This window comes from Echinops telfairi, unplaced genomic scaffold, assembly GCF_000313985.2.
Source record: "Echinops telfairi isolate 266 unplaced genomic scaffold, ASM31398v2 ScPeMD7_8;HRSCAF=38, whole genome shotgun sequence".
Classification (NCBI taxonomy): Eukaryota; Metazoa; Chordata; class Mammalia; order Afrosoricida; family Tenrecidae; genus Echinops; species Echinops telfairi.
Genome location: NW_022103905.1, coordinates 8268730 through 8285809, shown reverse-complemented (window position 1 = coordinate 8285809; position 17080 = coordinate 8268730). Strand labels below are relative to the sequence as shown.

The following is a 17080-nucleotide window of genomic DNA, read 5'->3' as shown; positions in this document are numbered from 1 at the left end:
ACACACACACACACACACACACACACACACACACAGTGTTTGGGAACAAGTTATAACACCCTGATTTGGTTCCTTCTAAGTCAGGACTTTTCTTGTATGCCTTATTATTAAAAATGGGCATCAGAAGATTAGAATTCAGAGTATGTGCTACTTCACCCTTTGACTCTGTGATCTTGCAAAAATCATGTAACACTCTCCATTATAGCTTCCCCTGATATACAGGGGAAAAAAACATTTTTAATAAATTCTGCCTCAATGACTTACTATGATTATGTGAATTAATGTACATTAAAATGTTTGGGCTGTGACTCTTCTTGGTGGTTCTCCCATCACTGAAAATATAAGGTATAGTCAGATCTTAGATACTTTCACCAGAGTGGAGAGGCAGACTCGGATGGATTCCTTCATACAGGATGACAAGGGTACGATGGCCATGTGCTTGCAATCCCCTGGAATTCCAGAAGAGGGGCACTGGATCCACCTGGCTGGTGAGCAGGAGAGGACTGAGGATAGAAAAGATTTCTAGAGTTGACCCTTGAGGTGGGCATTGGAGAACAAGTTGGGCATGGCACTCTAGGACTTTGCTAGTAACCACTTACAATTATGTGCTGGTTTCTTTTTCTTTTAGGCCAGCTGGTTTACCAAGTTCAATCACCCGATGAAGGGGCTCTAGTGACCGCTGCAAGAAATTTTGGATTCATTTTTAAATCTCGAACTCCGGAGACTATAACAGTTGAAGAACTGGGAACAATTGTTACTTACCAATTGCTTGCTTTTTTGGATTTCAACAATATCAGAAAAAGAATGTCTGTTATAGGTATGCTTGATAGCTGAGATTATTTTTGATCCATTGATTGTATTATGATGATAATTATCATACTGTACTATGATGATATTGATGTCTTTCAATGATTATTTTGCTCTTGTCCCTGTGCTGTGAGTTGTGGTATTTTTATAACATTTTGAACTCCTGTAATCCTCAATTTAGCCTAAATACTACATAATTACTATAGTGTTAAGTTTTACTTAATGCTATAGTATTACTTAATACTATAGTAATAAGTATAACTAACATTACCAGTGGTTAGTATTTGTTGAGCACTGCTCCAAGTGTTTGACATGGATTAACTGATTTTGTTGTTGAAACTCTGTCAGTTAGACACTATTATTTTATATCCATTTTGCAGATAATTAAACAGGGACACAGAAAGGTTGAGCAACTTGCCCAAGGTCACAGAGCTTGGAATGGAATAGGTGAAGTTCAGAATGAAGGAGTTTGACTGTGGAGTCCATTTACTTAATCACTATAATTTCACTGGCTTAGGATAAGTTTATGATTTGCTTCACTCGTGCTAAAGAATCAATCAATCAAACAAACAAGAAAACCCAAACAGTCCCACTGCCATCATGATGATATCAACTCATAGTGACCCTATCAGGTAGCATAATACTGCTCCCTAGGCTTTCCAAGACTGAAACCTTCTCGAGACTGTAATCTTTATGGGAGCACAGAGCCTTATATTTCTCCCACAAAGTGGCTGAGGGACTTGAATCACTAACCTTAACCTTGAATCACTGGCTGAGGGACTTGAATCACTAGCCCAATGTTTAGTCACAAGGGCTCCTGTGACATGTGCTAGTTGTTGTTAATATTCACTACCTGCCTTCTCATCTCTGCTCATCCTTATTACTAGAGATGATTACCTGATCTTTTACTCAGTGCCACAGCAAATGATCTTTTCCTCACTCACTTGAGCCCTCAGTGGCGTGTCATGTCCTTTTCTTCCAATTTAGCTCATTTTCCCATTCCCCACTCTGGGTCTTAAATTTTTGCCTTTTCCCCAAACCCTCACCCATGCTATGATTTCCTTTATTTGGGGGAATATTAACGAGTCTGCTCTCTGAGGCCTTCAGGAATGCCCACCACCAGCTTGCCCTCTGTCAACTCCCCTAGACTAGGTCTTCATTCCCAAACTATGTTTTCACTCATTCTTCCTCCTGTCTTGGAGAGAAATTGCTTTTATTCCCCAAAACCCTACTTGGACTCATTCTCTAGTCTCTTCCTCAGGACACTGCTCCTGTCCTGCTGACACACACCCTGGATTTCTCCCTCACCAGCCCATTGCTTTTCACCTTACACTTCATTGTATTCTTAAACTGTCCATGGCCACACATAGAATTTACCTTGTGCACCATAAGTCTTCTACAAATGGTTCTTAAATAAAAATTAAACCTAGTACTTTGCTACTTATACCCCCCTGCTGTCTTCAAGTTGACATTGACTCAGAGTGACCCTGTGGGACAGAGGAGAACCTCCCCGACAGCGTTTCCAAGATGTCAACTGTAGTCTGGATACTTTAGAGAAACAAATCCACAGAAACTCATGTGTAAGAGAGAGTTTTATATATAGGTTAAGTGTACATCAAGAAAACATCCCCACCCAGTGCTGCCCAGCCCGTAAGTCCAACATTAACCCATTAATCCATATGTCCAACAGCAGTCCACAAAGTCCTCCTCCATCTCACAAAACACATGCAGGGATGCCAACTGCAGGAGGAAAGTAGAATCAGTGAATGTGTAAGCATCTCAGTGCTGGCAGAGGTCTCCACATGAGCATCGGGGTAGGTCCATGTGGCTTCTCCTCGAGGATGTCTTGCAGGAAGTGAGGCTTGCAAGCTGAAGCAAGGAACTGCTAAGGCAGCTGCACCTCGTGCGACCATTACAAAGCAAGAGACCCGAGAACTCGAAAGGCGAGGCTCACCAAGCCATTTATCCCTCTGCCCTTCAATTAATCCCACATGTGTTTATCGGCCAGGTTGGCACAATAGACTAACTCATCATCTTTGTGGGAACAGATCACCAGGCCTTTTATTCCACAAGGCCACTGGTGGGGTCAAACAACCAACCTTTAGGTTAGCAGTCGAGCGTTTCACTACTGCACCGCTGGGTTTTGATTGGAGATATGGATGGTTGAGGGAGAGGAGCTCTGAGTATTGCTCAGATTCCCTCCCTCTCCCCCCTGCCACCAACCTATCAAGCCTGATTGTTGTACTGAATCCCTTCCCCCAGTGGCTAATGTGTGCATAATGGTAGAGTTTTCAGGTTCCAATTATTAGAAACTATCCTGGCGAGATTGTTCTCAGCAGAAAAAAAAACAAACACATCAGGGGGTTCCTTTTCTTTTTAACTACACGTCATCTCAAAATACTGCCACGGCATCCATTCCAATTCTTAGAGACCCCATGGGTTTCCAAGGCTTTCCTCCTGGACCAGAGTAGGAAGCCTAGTCTCTCTGGCCTTCAGTTTAGCAGCTCCATTCATAATCCACTCTGCTGCTAGGGCTCCTTCCACAGGCTGCAAATCGTTATTAATGCTTCTGTAGAGCGCACTTGCTCTCAATGTTGGCTTCATGTTGTATTAGCAGGAACTGTCTTGCATGTACCGCCTCAGGGGAGTCTTATTGAAGCTGTCTTGGCCTAGGACTGGCTTCCCTTTGCTCAGAGCACTTTGTCAAAAATCTAAGACTGTTGCACAGGGAGACTTTGGCTTCTCCCCAGACTTGGTCACCATTATAGGCTGTGGAGAAATTGCCGCCCAACCGCAAATATCAGATGTTTGTCTTAATGAATCCCATATGAAGAAAGGTAACATTCACCACAGAATGCTTGGAGACTCACTCGTGCGCTCTGTTTTGGTTCCAGTTGGTTTTTAATAGGAGGAATTTGGAGGAGAGATTCTGCTAGGGTAGAATAGTCTCTGTTGTGTGGTTACGAGATGAGAAATGACCCCAGCCTCGTGAGGCCACATGGCTTGGTCTGTGAAGACCTCACTGAGATGTGAAAATGTAGAAGTTAGCTTCTATATCTTTCTTTCTTTTGGTGTGGGGAGATTTGTTTAAGGGTAGGTTTCACTCATTGACTCAACAGTGTATCATTTCAATACTAGTATTACTTTCACTCTAGGGCCAAAGATCCGTCTCCAGCAGTTAAAATAAAGACCCATCCGCAATTTAATTTGTATTTGTGCTAGAAAAGGTCCATTAGCCTTGTGTTGACTCTGACCTCTGGTGCCCTAGGTGGGACAAAGTAGAATGGTACTTCACTGGGTTTCCAATGCCTGCTTTGCCAGAAGTAGATCACCTAGCTTAAATTCTGGAGTGTTTTGGATAGACTTGTACCTCTAACTTTAGTTTAGCAGTTGAGTGTATTAACTGTTTGTGCTACCCCAGGACTCCATTTGAGCTAGAACTCTGCCATTTTCTTTGTTGATGGTATAACGTACTCCTACATTCACACCATGCTTCCAATGCCCTGCTTTAAGTCAGAGGTATCTAAGTTAAATCAGGTTTCTATAAAGATTTTTCTCTGAGGAATAGATTATACCATATCGGTGAATGTATACCAGAAAACCCAACTCATGGCCATTGAGTCAATTCTAGCTCTTAGCAATCCCATTGGGCAGAGTGGGTTTCCAAGGCTATCAGTGTTTATAGGAATGGACAGCTCCATTTTGTTCCCCTCGGGCTGTAACGAATAATCTTGAACTGTAGCTCTTATAGTTAGAAGCCTAACCAAGCCCACCAAGACTCCTGATAACTACACTTGTAAGTTGTTACGGTTGTTGTTAGGCACCCTGACGTCTGTTCCAACTCAGAGAGACCCTATGTCCAACAGCACGGTGCACAGCCTGCTTCTGCACCATCTTTATCATTGTTCGTATGTCAGAGCTCATTGTCACTGCCACTGTGTCAATCCCTCTTGTTGAGGGTCTCCCTTTTTTTTTGCTGCCCCTCTCCTTGACCGAGTGAGCATGATGTCCTCATCTAGGGACTGGTCTCTCCTGATAATATGTCCAAAGTACTGAGACATACTTGCCTCTGAGGAACATTCTGGATGCTCTTCTTCCAAGACAGACTTCTTTGCTCTTTTGGCAGCCCATGCACTGTCAATGTTCTTTGCCAACATCATAGTTCAAGTACATCGATTTTTCTTTGGTCTTCCTTAGTCAATGTTCAACTTTCATATGCATACGAGGCTACTGAAAAATACCATGGCTTGGGTCAGGTACACCTTAATCCCTGCAGGTGTGTGTGTGTGTGGGGGGGGGGCATTGTTTCTGCAAATAAAAATACAGAGGATAAAATTCAAGGGTAGTCTATAGAGACCGAGTGGCCGAGAATAATTAAAGAGGAACACATTACAAAAGCTCCGTGAAAAACCCTTACAATATCTTTTGATAATGGTTGCTCAAGTCTAAACTTCTGAAAGATTATCAAAGCACAACCTGCACTGCTATGTAACAAGCATTTTTGCTTTACTTTGCTTTGTTGTGTGTGTGGAAACAACAATCAAATGTGGCAAGTAGAATTATTTGTCAGTTAGCCTTCATAGAGCTGCCACGGCACCTCCTTGTAAGATGTTGTGTACTCTGGGCAGATGTTTGTGTGACTTGCCATTTTTCCTTTATATCACAAAGGCAAGGTTTTTTTGTGCAGTTTAACGCAATTCAATTAGGTAAATATTTTAAGTGCCTACTATGATACTGGGACTTGAAGCTTGGGCAGAATGTGGAACACAGTGAAAAGATACTCTGTGTGGCAAGATCCAGGAGGAGACAGTAGATAAGGGATAGAAAAGAGACTGGTCAGATCTTGATGAGCTTTGGATATGACATGTTAAGGCAGCGGTTCTCAACCTGTGGGTTGTGACCCCTTTGGGGGTCGAATGACCCTTTCACAGGGGTTGTCTTCGACCGTTGGAAAACACATCTTTCTGATGGTCTTAGGAGCTGAGACACCGCTCCTCTATCCGTCTCTAGGCAGTTCTGCCCACATGCAGATATGCCCGCATCCGAGTACCTGACGTGACAACTGTTATCCAAGCTACACCATGCTTCAAGACAAAATTTCATTTATTTGTCATTAGAAATAAATATTTAATAATATATAATTACATATTGTTTTTGTGATTCATCACAATGCTTTAATTGTGTTCAATCTGTAACCATGAAAATACACCCTGCATATCAGGGATTTACATGACAATTCCTAACAGTAGCAAAATGACAGTTATGAAGTAGCAACGAAAGTAATTTGAGGGTTGGGGGTCAGCACCAAATGAGGAACTGTATGAAAGGCTCATGGCATGAGGAAGGTTGAGAACCACTGTGTTAAGGAGTCTAAGCTTGACGATAAGGGTAGAAGAAAGTTGTTTTAGAATGCTAACCATCATGTGCGGTAATGTAGAGGGATATCACACAAGAGAAAGATCCTCTAAGAGAGGGATTGACATCGTGGCTGCAACCAGGGGCTCAAACTTAACACCAATTGTGAGGATGATACCAGAGGGTTGCTATGAGCGAGAACCGACTCATTGACACTTAACTACAGCAACAACCCGTATCGGTCCACACTGGTTAGAATGTAGAGAAGGGTTCAAAGGGACTCAGGACTGGGACCAGTATAACAAGTCAATGTAATCATTTAGGCAAGAGAAAATGTGGCAAGGAGAAGTGCTTGGCTTTGATTGGGTACATGGTAAATGTAAATGTGGTAAATGTGGAAGAGGGCTGTAAGTGATGCCCTGCTATCTTGTTTAGAAGACTAGGTGGAACTTATGGTTAGTAAGACTGGGAATACCAGAGGGGTAGCTAATTAATGATAAAACGTAGCATGAGTCTATTTTGACGTTGATGTGCTGGAGGAGTCCTGGTGGTACAGAAGTGAAATTGCTTGCCTGCTGACTGAAAGATGGGTGCTTTGAACTCCCCAGCAACTCCCAGGGAGAAAGATGCAGCAATTTGCTTGGGAAATGATTTACAGGCTCAGAAACCCAGCAAGGCAGTTCTGCTCCGTTCTACTCAAGCCAGAATTGACATAAAGGCAGTGATTTTGTAATTTATATTCAACTAGACAGCTCAAGGTGAGATATCTAGCTGGCATCTGAATGTCCAGGTCAGAAGCAGCTAGACCTGGGCAGGAGATCTACAGCTGAGAGCCCTTGGTCTGTAGAACCTTCTTGAAACCATAGAGATGGTTGCCCAAAGAGAATGGGAGGCATGGAAGAAGTAGATCCTGGGTAAATTCTTGAAGAACAGCAACGTTTAAAGTCAAGTTCATTTCCACAGAGCTTATCTAAACTCATGACAACCCTAGAGGACAGAGTGGAACTGCTCCATGCAGGGTCTTCATGGAAGCAGACTGCCACAGCTGTCTCCTGTGGACGGGCTAGTAGGCTCCAACCTTTGTCCTTGAGTTAGAGGTGAGGGCCTAACTCCTGTGCCACCAGGGCTCCATTTCAGGGAAAATCAATGGGATAAGATTCTATAATTAAAAAAAAAGTCGTTTGTCCACATTCTACCCACATGTTACCTTGGCTATTGGGAAATCATTTTCTTATTTCTGGTTTAGACTGTCATGTTCTATTTTAATTCACTTTTTATAAGGATAACTTCTAAATGATGGTCATTTTATTAATTTTAAGGGACCCTAACAGAAATTATCAGAAGTCTTAGATAGGACAGAGACATAAAACTTTCTGAGTTGCTAAAGGAAATGCTTAGTATGAAAACTCTAACAGGAGCCCATGGAATTGGACTAGTACAGACTTGAATTTAGAGACACTAATGTTGTGTTATGAGAGGGCATCCAGGATGGAAAATCTTTTTTGAATCAGAGGAGAAAGTGTCTAGAAGTCAGAATGTTTGCACATCTTTCCACATACAGAAACAGATGTAGAGATGGTGAGGGCTTGCGCAAATCACAATCAATCCATTATTTCCCTAGACCAGTAGTTCTCAGTGTGTGGTTCAGGGACCCTGGGGACCCCTGAGGGACTTTCAGGGGTTCCACAATGACAAAACTATTTTTTTAATGTAATAATTTCAAGATGCCTTTTCACTTTCATTCTCTATAAAGTGTACATTGGAGTTGTACAGAGGTCAAATGACAAGTGTTATCGCTAACGACTAAGTACAGAGCAAGTTTAAGAATAGTCTTCTCTCGTGACAGACATTAAAGAGATTTGTAATCATGTAAAACATATCAGTCCTATTCAATTTTCTTGTTTCAGAATATATACTTTTCATAAAAGTGGTATATATGGTAACATGGAATATGTTTATTATTATAGTAATATTTTAATACTACAATACTGCTGATAGAATAAGATCTCCCCATTTGATTTTCTTACATGGTAAATATTTATAGATACAACCCATTGAAAGCTCTTTGGGTGCTCACTAATATTTTTAAGAGTGTAGAGAGATCTTGACACCAACATATTTGAGCATGGATACCCTAGCCTGGTCTAGAAGCAGCAGGAGTGGAGAAGTCACATTGCAAATGTGTGCGGCATATACTCTGCCTTTGTCATTCTGGTGATGGGAGGGCGAACATAGGGGGAAGTAGTATATTGTGGCTGAAAAAACTTGAGAGGAGGTCTTTCCTACGGTTATTATTATTTTTCTCCATTTGAGAAATTAGATGCAGAGTTGCATATGGTGTTTCTCTCTCTCTTTTCCCAAAGGTGGACATTTAGAGTCAGAAGAGGAGAAAAACCTGCATGAGTTGTAGCATAAGGAAGGTCTTGGGAGAGAACACAAGGGTGCATTAGATCTACTCAAGCCAGGAAGAAATGCAAATCAATGGTTGGCTACGGTAGTTAAAGGTTAGAGAGGAAAGTAACATATTGTACTTGGTTATTTATATCCCTTTAAATCCAGCTCTAAATTGTGTATCTCATTAAATTAGTAGTAGCAAATATTTAGGTTCATCTGTTTTGAGGCATTCTATTTTTAGAGTAAAGGCATAAATGAATGGAAAGCATTGACTCACTCACTTGATGTAGCCTAAGAGAGAGACCATAAAATTGTGACCGAGGAAGTTGTCTTAAAATCTGGGACATTCTTGAGGAAAAAATACACTTCTATGCCATTCATTCATTTGACAGTGATTAAATCCTACGATATGACAGGATGTCAACTCAAGCTTACAAAGTTAAGACAAATATCCCGTGGCCTCTTTCCCTCACCCTATTGGCTATGCCCTTGAGAAAGGAACTTAACCAGATTTTTCTTCTAAGGCATCTGTGGGATTTAAACTGCCAAACTTTTAGCACATGAGAACTTAATCACACAAGGACTCTTTGAGTAGCTTGTGGTTAGAAAGAAAGATTTGTCTGAGAGCAAACTGTGAAGGAGATTGGAGGTGAGGGGAACCCAGTCTGGACTGTCATTCCCTAAACGAGGGGACAGGTTAAAACCACTCAAATAATCTGGATTTCCAGTGGGAAGAAAATGGAAACTATTTTTTAACATCTCCCTGTGTCAAGTTCGCTCGTAGACAGAATTGTGAGCAAAGAAAGAACCACAAAAAAGGAATGGTTTTTTCAACAAAACCTAAAGAGAACCAAGAAATACGTCAGCAAGGGCGAAGGGTGGAGACATCAAGCAGGGCCTCGGAGGGCTGGGAATCTGTGTGGAGATGATTTGGAATAACACTTAATAGCGGATTAAAACCACAGGTCTTGAATTTCATACCCAGAGACAGGCAGAGAAAGCTCTCAATTCTGCCCAAGACAGAAGGCCTCATTCGAAGGCATCAACCCTTCAAAAACAGTAGACAAGGAAAACAGTAGAAGGAAAACACTTGTTTCTGAGTTTAAGGTCTCGAAGGATTCCGGTTGATGCCATCATGCTAAGCTAATAAAACAGAATGGAAGCCAAAGGACTTACCGGTAGGTTGTACTCGTTCAACCAGAGGCATTGGACGGTCTGCTCCCGGCTAAAACATGCTGGCCTGGAGCTGTGGGAGAGTCTGGCTTTGATAGATTTCATGGATGACCATACACGTTCCCAATCTTTGTCTCCTTTTCAGTTCGAAACCCTGCCGGGCAGATAAAGCTGTACTCCAAAGGAGCAGATACTATTTTGTTTGAGAAACTTCATCCCTGCAACGAAGCCCTTCTCTCTTTGACGTCAGACCATCTCAGTGTAAGTGCCTCCATGCTCTGGCTAGCATCATGACCCTTTCGCCATTCTCTAGGGCAGACCTTTTTTGGTTTGGTTTTGTTTCAAATCAGTTAAAGGATCTCACTCCTGACACAGAAAAGCATCTGGAGAGCAGTTCCCTAGGAAACGGTGCCAGTGCATGCCTGGAAACTGGCACGTGGCCTCCCTGCCTGCCCTGCCGGGAGTCTGATTGGTCTCACCACAGGTGGATTAACATCCAGCAACTGAGAAGTAGCCTCTGAGGGTGGGCTTTGGCTCAGCAATGCTTTGAGACCATCCCTGGGAATCTGCTCAAACCCGGGTGCTGCTCCTCTAGATCCTGGACTGGTTCTGTGGAGAGGAGCGAGGGAGCTCTTTCCCCATGGGCATGGATGTTTTGAGCATCAACTAAATTACTTCTGATTACACCCAGGGCAGAGCTTAGGGTTCTGTCGAGGAGATAAGGGGGGAAAATGGTCTCCTGTGAACTTATTCCTCCAACGGTCCTTTTATTCAGCTCATGATATAAATCATTATGATCCTTGTGTTCCAGGCAACAGGGTGAAGCTACCAAATGTATGATGCCTGTAACTTACATGCTTAACTTGGTTCCACAGCTTTCTGAAAGGAGCCAGGGACTGTCTTTGGCACTCTTTTGTGTTTACAAAGGAGTAGGGGCGTGGTCAATGGATCAAATATGGACATCACCTGTTTTAAACCCATGATTCATCTTGTCTCTGTAATATTTGTTTAAGGCTCTTTTTAACCCAATATGAACTTTCAGGGCAACTTGTCAAACTTCTCATTTCCTCATGATTTCTTTCCTTTAAAACATTACTGAGCCTTCACGTTCTTTGTCCAGCCCTATATTTAATACAAAACACCCTCTGGAGCTCTAAAACACAAACAAACAAATAAAAGAAATAAAAAACGTTCTCTCCCTGACTTTAAGTTTAAAGAATGATGGTTTAGTAATATTGGTTACAAACATAGTCATTGTTTCTGTCTTTTCAAGAGCGCATTCTTGATTTCCTTTTAATCTGTTCCAGAAGGCCTGCGTGGTCTTTAAAATGTTTTTCTTTCTTTTCTTCTCTTAAAAAAAAAATTTATGAAAACAACATTGGAATCATAAGTATCTGATTTTTGCCATTGCTCAAATACCAAAGCCCTGGGTTTTCATCTATTTGTCTAATATCTTAAAGTATAGAAAACCTAACTTTGGTCTGTTTACATTTCTCTGCCAAAGAACAAAAACATCCTCAGGGAATAGTCATTTGCCTGGCTTGTGCTTGATTCACCTTACTCTGCTTGGCCTATAGATCTGGAGGTCTTACCGTTGCATTCTATTATTGATTTTGAGTTGTTTTATGATAGGAACAAGACCTTGCTCAACTCCACATTTAGGAGTAGACTTGTGTTACATTCAGTAATTAAATAACTTAAATCATCTGTCCCCTTTTGTCATGTGCTCTTAGAGTTGATTCACTATTGTGCAGAACAGAGAGGAAGCCACTGGGGCTGCCAGTTCAAGACAAAAGAGCATTTGAGTGGATTAAAAGGACAAAGAATTGTTACAAGACAGTAACTAGATTTTCCAAACAGTAGGGCCCCAGTAGTGTTCCTGGAAGGCAAACCTTGTAAAATAGGATCGCAATATCTAAAGTGCCACCAGCTTCTTAAGAGATACTCTTGCTTATGGTTTCTCTGGTCCAAACCATGTCACTGCAGTGTACACGATGTATTCTTTCCATGTCCTTAATTAAGGAGTGTCTGTTTCACTTGTATCTGATCCTAAATCGATGTCTGTGCCCTCAGCCCAAATGTGACAGAACAGACGCCATCAATGGCAATGTCCAACGAAGCAGAAATCACTGTAAAAACCGTTGAGGTCTGTACAATGGCCTCTGGATATGTATGTACACAAGGACAGGTTTTTAGCATTTCCATAAAATAGTCCACACGTAGTTCTAGCTGTTGTGGATGGGTGAGAAATGTAGTACTTACTCTCCACCTTGTTTTGTTTTATTTTGCTTTGAAGGAGAAAGGTCCAGAGGGTTTTCTTTTTGTTTAACTGTTGGTTTATTGAGAGACCAACAGAAAATTAAGGGGCCCTGGTGTCGCAATGGTTAAATGTTTGACTGTTGTCAGCATCACCAGCCGCTCCATGGAAGAGAAGACCTGACGTTCTGTTCTTGTAAAGATTAAACTCACTCCCACCCAGTCTCTTCCGACTCCCAGCACAGCACCTTTAGGACAGAGTAGAAGTGCCCCTTGGAATAGATGAGACTTCCAGTCTTTAGGAGAACAGACAGTCTCATCTTTCTCCAAGAAGTGATAGGTGGGTTGACTTTCTTGGCCAGCAGCTCAGTGCACAGCCCACTCTGCCCTCCGGGCTCCTCGGGAACTTTATGGAGCTCTTCTGCTCTGTGCTACAGGGTTGCTATGGGCTGTGATAGACTCAATAGTACACAAAAATAACGCACAAGCTTGGATGAGCTTCTCTTCCTCTTCCTTCTTTACGTTATTGTTAGAGCCTGGAGTAATAAAATTGGACAGACATTGATGTATTCAATGTTATTTAATTCTAACTTTGTAATAGAAAATTTCAAGCAGATCTACAGTGAGACACACACACCACTGAGCTTCAATAGTTTCCAACATTTTGCCAATTAGGTTGTATCTAACTCTATCTAGTGGATGTTCACTGGTCTGCTGACTGCCAGTTCAGCAGTTCAAAATTACTAGCAGCTCCATGGGAGATGCCATAATTCTAAACTAAAGAGTTACAGTCTCGGAAGCTCACAGGGGCAGTTCTACCCTCTGCTCTGGCGACGAGTCAGTTATAGATAGTTTAACCCTATCTAGAACTTCCTTTTTTACTGATTATAAAGCAAATTCCATGTATAATTTTCCTTCATTTGTAAATGCTTTCTGTGACTTACCAAATCGAGAAAACATATTTTGAATCTCCACTGGGAAGGGTAAGGAATTAGCACGGCGATTCTCTCCTCCATTTGTTCCTTCCCTACACTTCTCACTTCTTTAAAGTCTGTTTTACTTTGTTAAGGCTTATGATGTTGACATTCTCATCTATAGTTAAAGCCAAGTCTTAAGACTTTGGTTTATGCTTTCATTCTAATGTATATGTCCAGTAAAAATAACATTTGTAGAAGGGTGATCGTGTCAATATTATTTACTCAAGAACAATCACATGATAGAATTCACAAAAGGGAAAACATAATTCCGTTGCCCAACTGCCCCATCCCATGGGCGTTCTTCCTTACTTCATAGTCAACGGAGGCTCTTCTTTATTTTTAGTTTCTTTGTTTGTTTGTTTGTTTTCATTTTACTCTAGCACATCCTTGAGTTAACTTTTGCAAGGAGGTTCTGGTGAGCTTTCCAAGTCTTTGAAATCCAAACCGGTTCTTGTTTTGGCTTTATATTTCCTTGTTCTTACAGAGTATGGAGTTCAGGCCATGAATCACTGTCTTGTAGAGCTCTGAAGTTTTTGCTTGTTTGCCTTCTTAGCCATGGGCATTGCTGATGAGAAGTCTGATATCAGTTTGAATGACATACTTCTGTAGTAATCTGCTGGGATTTTAAAAGGATTCCTTTTTCTTTATCCTTCAGTGCTGTAAGTGTACTGAGATCAATGGAGTGTTAGGAATGCCTTCATTCATCCTACTCAATACTAGGTGGGTCCTTTGGCTATGAAGACACAAGTCTTGCTTTAACACAAAGACAAATTCCATTGTCTCTGAAGTTGGTGTGTGTTTTTTTTTCTCTGAGTCGGTATCTTCTTTCTATTACTGGAACCCCTATGAAATGGATAGTTGATTGCCCGGATTGATCAATCACGTTACTTCACATTTCTCATCTTTTCCATCTCTTTGCCTTTTTGCTCTGCATGTTTGAGAAGGGGGAGGGATGTTGGGATGGGTGTGTCAGGCCCAGATGTACCAAGTTTAGCTAATTAATTAATTCTTTTGTGACTTTTTCTCTGGGGCAACTCCAGTTCTTGTATCTGCTACTTCCAAGGCTGGACCTTATCCAGTGCTCCCTTGGGAAGATAACGCTTCTCTGGAATTTGGGGTTGCAGTTTTCCCTGTTCTGTTATCTCTGTCAATTTGACTGCAGCTTTCTCATCTCTTTAACATTTTCTAGAGCCTTTAGGGCTTCATTCTTGAAATGATTTTTCTCATTTAATGGAATTTTGGGGAGAAGTGGAAGGAGGTGTCTGTGCTCAGTTTACTAATTTAAATATGGAAATTCCAATGAATTTTTAGTTAAAAATGGAAACTCTAGAGATTAAAAGTATATTGGTCACAAATGGAGAAAATTCTCCGTTATGACTGGTAGCAATAAGTGCTTTGAAAGTTTCTTTTCTTACCAGCCATATTCAGGAATTTGAACACATAATAATCTATCTCTCATATTTTGACGTTTATGATTGGCTTTGCTTCCCTGATAAAAAAGCCACTTGAAGTGATATGTAACCTTTAAACATCTTTATTTATTTATAACAAATACAAGGGTAAATCAAGAAGCATTGCTACTAGAATTCCAGTTCATGGGTTTATTCCATGAATGAAATAAGTTACATGCATGCATTCATTCCAAACAAAAGATGCTTGAGCATATCTGGAAATCAGTAAATAGCCGCAGAAAAGGTTTTGTCTGAGTCTCGTTCAAACTCAAGCTCAAACTCGTTGCCAGAAAGTCATTCTAACTCACAGCATCCCCGAGACAGAGGAGAAGGGCTCCTGTGGGTATCTGAGGTTGTAAATCTTTTTTTTTTTTTTAACATTTTATTAGGGGCTCATACAACTGTTATCCCAATCCATACACACATCAATTGTGTAAAGCGCATTGTAAATCTTTACAGGAACAGAAAGCCTCATCTGCCTCCCACAGAAAGGCTGATGGGCTGTTGACCTTGCAGTTGTTAACCCCAAGTGCCTAACCAACTATGCCACCAGGCCTCCTTTTTGTCTCATTAAGGTGATGATGATGATGAAGAAGAAGAGGAAGAAGAAGAAGGCTTTCGTGTCATGGGAAAAATAATTTTAATGTCAGAACTATATCAGATTTCTAACAAAAACTCTTCCCAAATCACTGAAGCTTTAAAAAAAAATTAACAACGACTTCCCCGCATACAGCAATGTTTTTTTTAATGGATCAAGTGTTTCATGAATGATTAGGAAGACTCAAAGAGGAGCCCAAAGAGGAAAGACCATGAACTTTGGTGAATGAAGAAACTGGGGTTGAAGTCTCTAAAGTGGTGGAAGAATTACCGTTGATGCAGTAGTTACTAAAGTTGGGAATCTCACCTGGTTAGGCATTTTCAATTTTAAGTGAACCTCTTGGTGCCAGCAAGCTGTCTTCTGGGTGGGTATCAAAGGCGTCCATTTGTCTTTTAAGTGAGATAATAGCTGAAAGCTAAGGAATCATAACCAGAGAAGAGTCTTGGACATATGGTACAACCAGAGAATAAGGTCCAATCAAAATGACTTCTGAGGGGATCTGCTGGGCCAGGTATATATTCAAGGCAGAGAGGGGAGCTCAGAGAGTTATGGTAACAATTTTTGTTTTTTAATTCTTTTAAAAAATCATTTTATTGGGGGCTCGTACAACTCTTACCACAATCCACAGATACATCGATTGTGTCAAGTACATTTTGTATGTGTGTTGCCCTCATCATTCTCAAAACACTTGCTTTCTACTTGAGCCCTTGATATCAGCTCCTCATTTTTCTCCCTCTCCCCCACCCTCCTTCCCTCATGAACCCTTGATAATTTCTAAATTATTATTATTTTGTCATGTCTTAAGCTGACCGATGTCTCCCTTCACCCACTTTTCTGTTGTCTGTCCCCCAGGGAGGGGGTTATATGTAGATCATTGTGATCAGTTCCCCCTTTCTACCCCACCTTCCCTCCACCCCCAGGTATCGCTAGTCTCATTATTGGTCCTGAGGGGTTTATCTGTCCTGGATTCCCTGTGCTTCTTTTAAATTCTAATGGGATAATCATGATAGGTTTTTCTCCAAGGACACAGGATGATCATGGGAGTTTATTAGAAGGAAGTTTGCAAAAAAACGGAAAACTACATTGGTGAGAAAACAAGGAAAACTTCACCGAGTAATTTCTTTCTTTGTTCTTTTCTCTCTTTCTATTTTTTTTTAACTCTGATATCCCTTGTTAAAAAACAGATGGGAATTACTATTTATTTTTTTAAACAACATTTTGTTTTATTATTTAAAAAATCATTTATTTGTTATTTTTCTACATACACATTGACTCAAATAGTAAATAACTATAAATACATATAAAATGTACAAAAATATTAATATGGGAAATAACTGAATTGATTTGAGATACTTATATATAATGTTTCCAAATAAGTTTTATAAAAGTTTGTTCAAATAATCCAGTATTCTTTTGAAAATACATTAATATCCAGGGTAAAATTCCAATTATTATTATCCAGTGTGTTAAAATTATGTGCAAAACTGATTGATGTGTGCTGTAAAATATTTCCCTTTCTTGCCTTTCTCTGCACTTCTATTTTGCCTCATTATCTGTGGTCTAGAATAAACATATTTTGTCACTTATTTTCTAGTATTGTTCCTGTTTCATAAAATCAATGTATTTTATTCATTTGAGTTTAAAGTTATGAAAAATATAGCGTTTAATAGGGGAGAGAGAGTCTGACTACCTGGCAAGGGTTTTGCACATTAGCTCAAGTAATTCACACATAGTTAATGCACTGTCAGGTCCCCTTAAGTCTGTCTGACTCACAAAACTCCTGTTATAGCAGAAGGAGACACTGTGCAGTCTAGGGCCAGACTCCAACTTGCTGTTATGTTTGAGCACATTGTTGCACTTACTGTCAGTCCATCTCACCCAATGTCTTCCTCTTTTTCACACCCTTCAACTCACTAAGCATGATACTCATTTCCAGGGACTGGCCTCTCTTGATCACGTGTCCAAAGTACATGCAATAAAGTCTTGTGATACTTCTAAGGAGCCTTATTGCTGAACTTCCCCCAAGTGAGATATTTTTTTTCCTGGAAATCTGTGATACTTTCAGTATT

General features: G+C 40.7%; 1 protein-coding gene across 1 annotated transcript in view; it reads left to right on the top strand.

Moving 5' to 3' along the window:
- ATP8B4 (ATPase phospholipid transporting 8B4 (putative)) overlaps nucleotides 1-17080 on the top strand; it is a 254036-nt gene that overhangs the window by 190868 nt on the left and 46088 nt on the right. The window contains exons 15-16 of the mRNA XM_045286465.1: nucleotides 629-817; nucleotides 9875-9990. Coding sequence (XP_045142400.1) covers nucleotides 629-817; nucleotides 9875-9990 — 305 coding nt within the window. The remainder of the gene's footprint in view (nucleotides 1-628; nucleotides 818-9874; nucleotides 9991-17080) is intronic.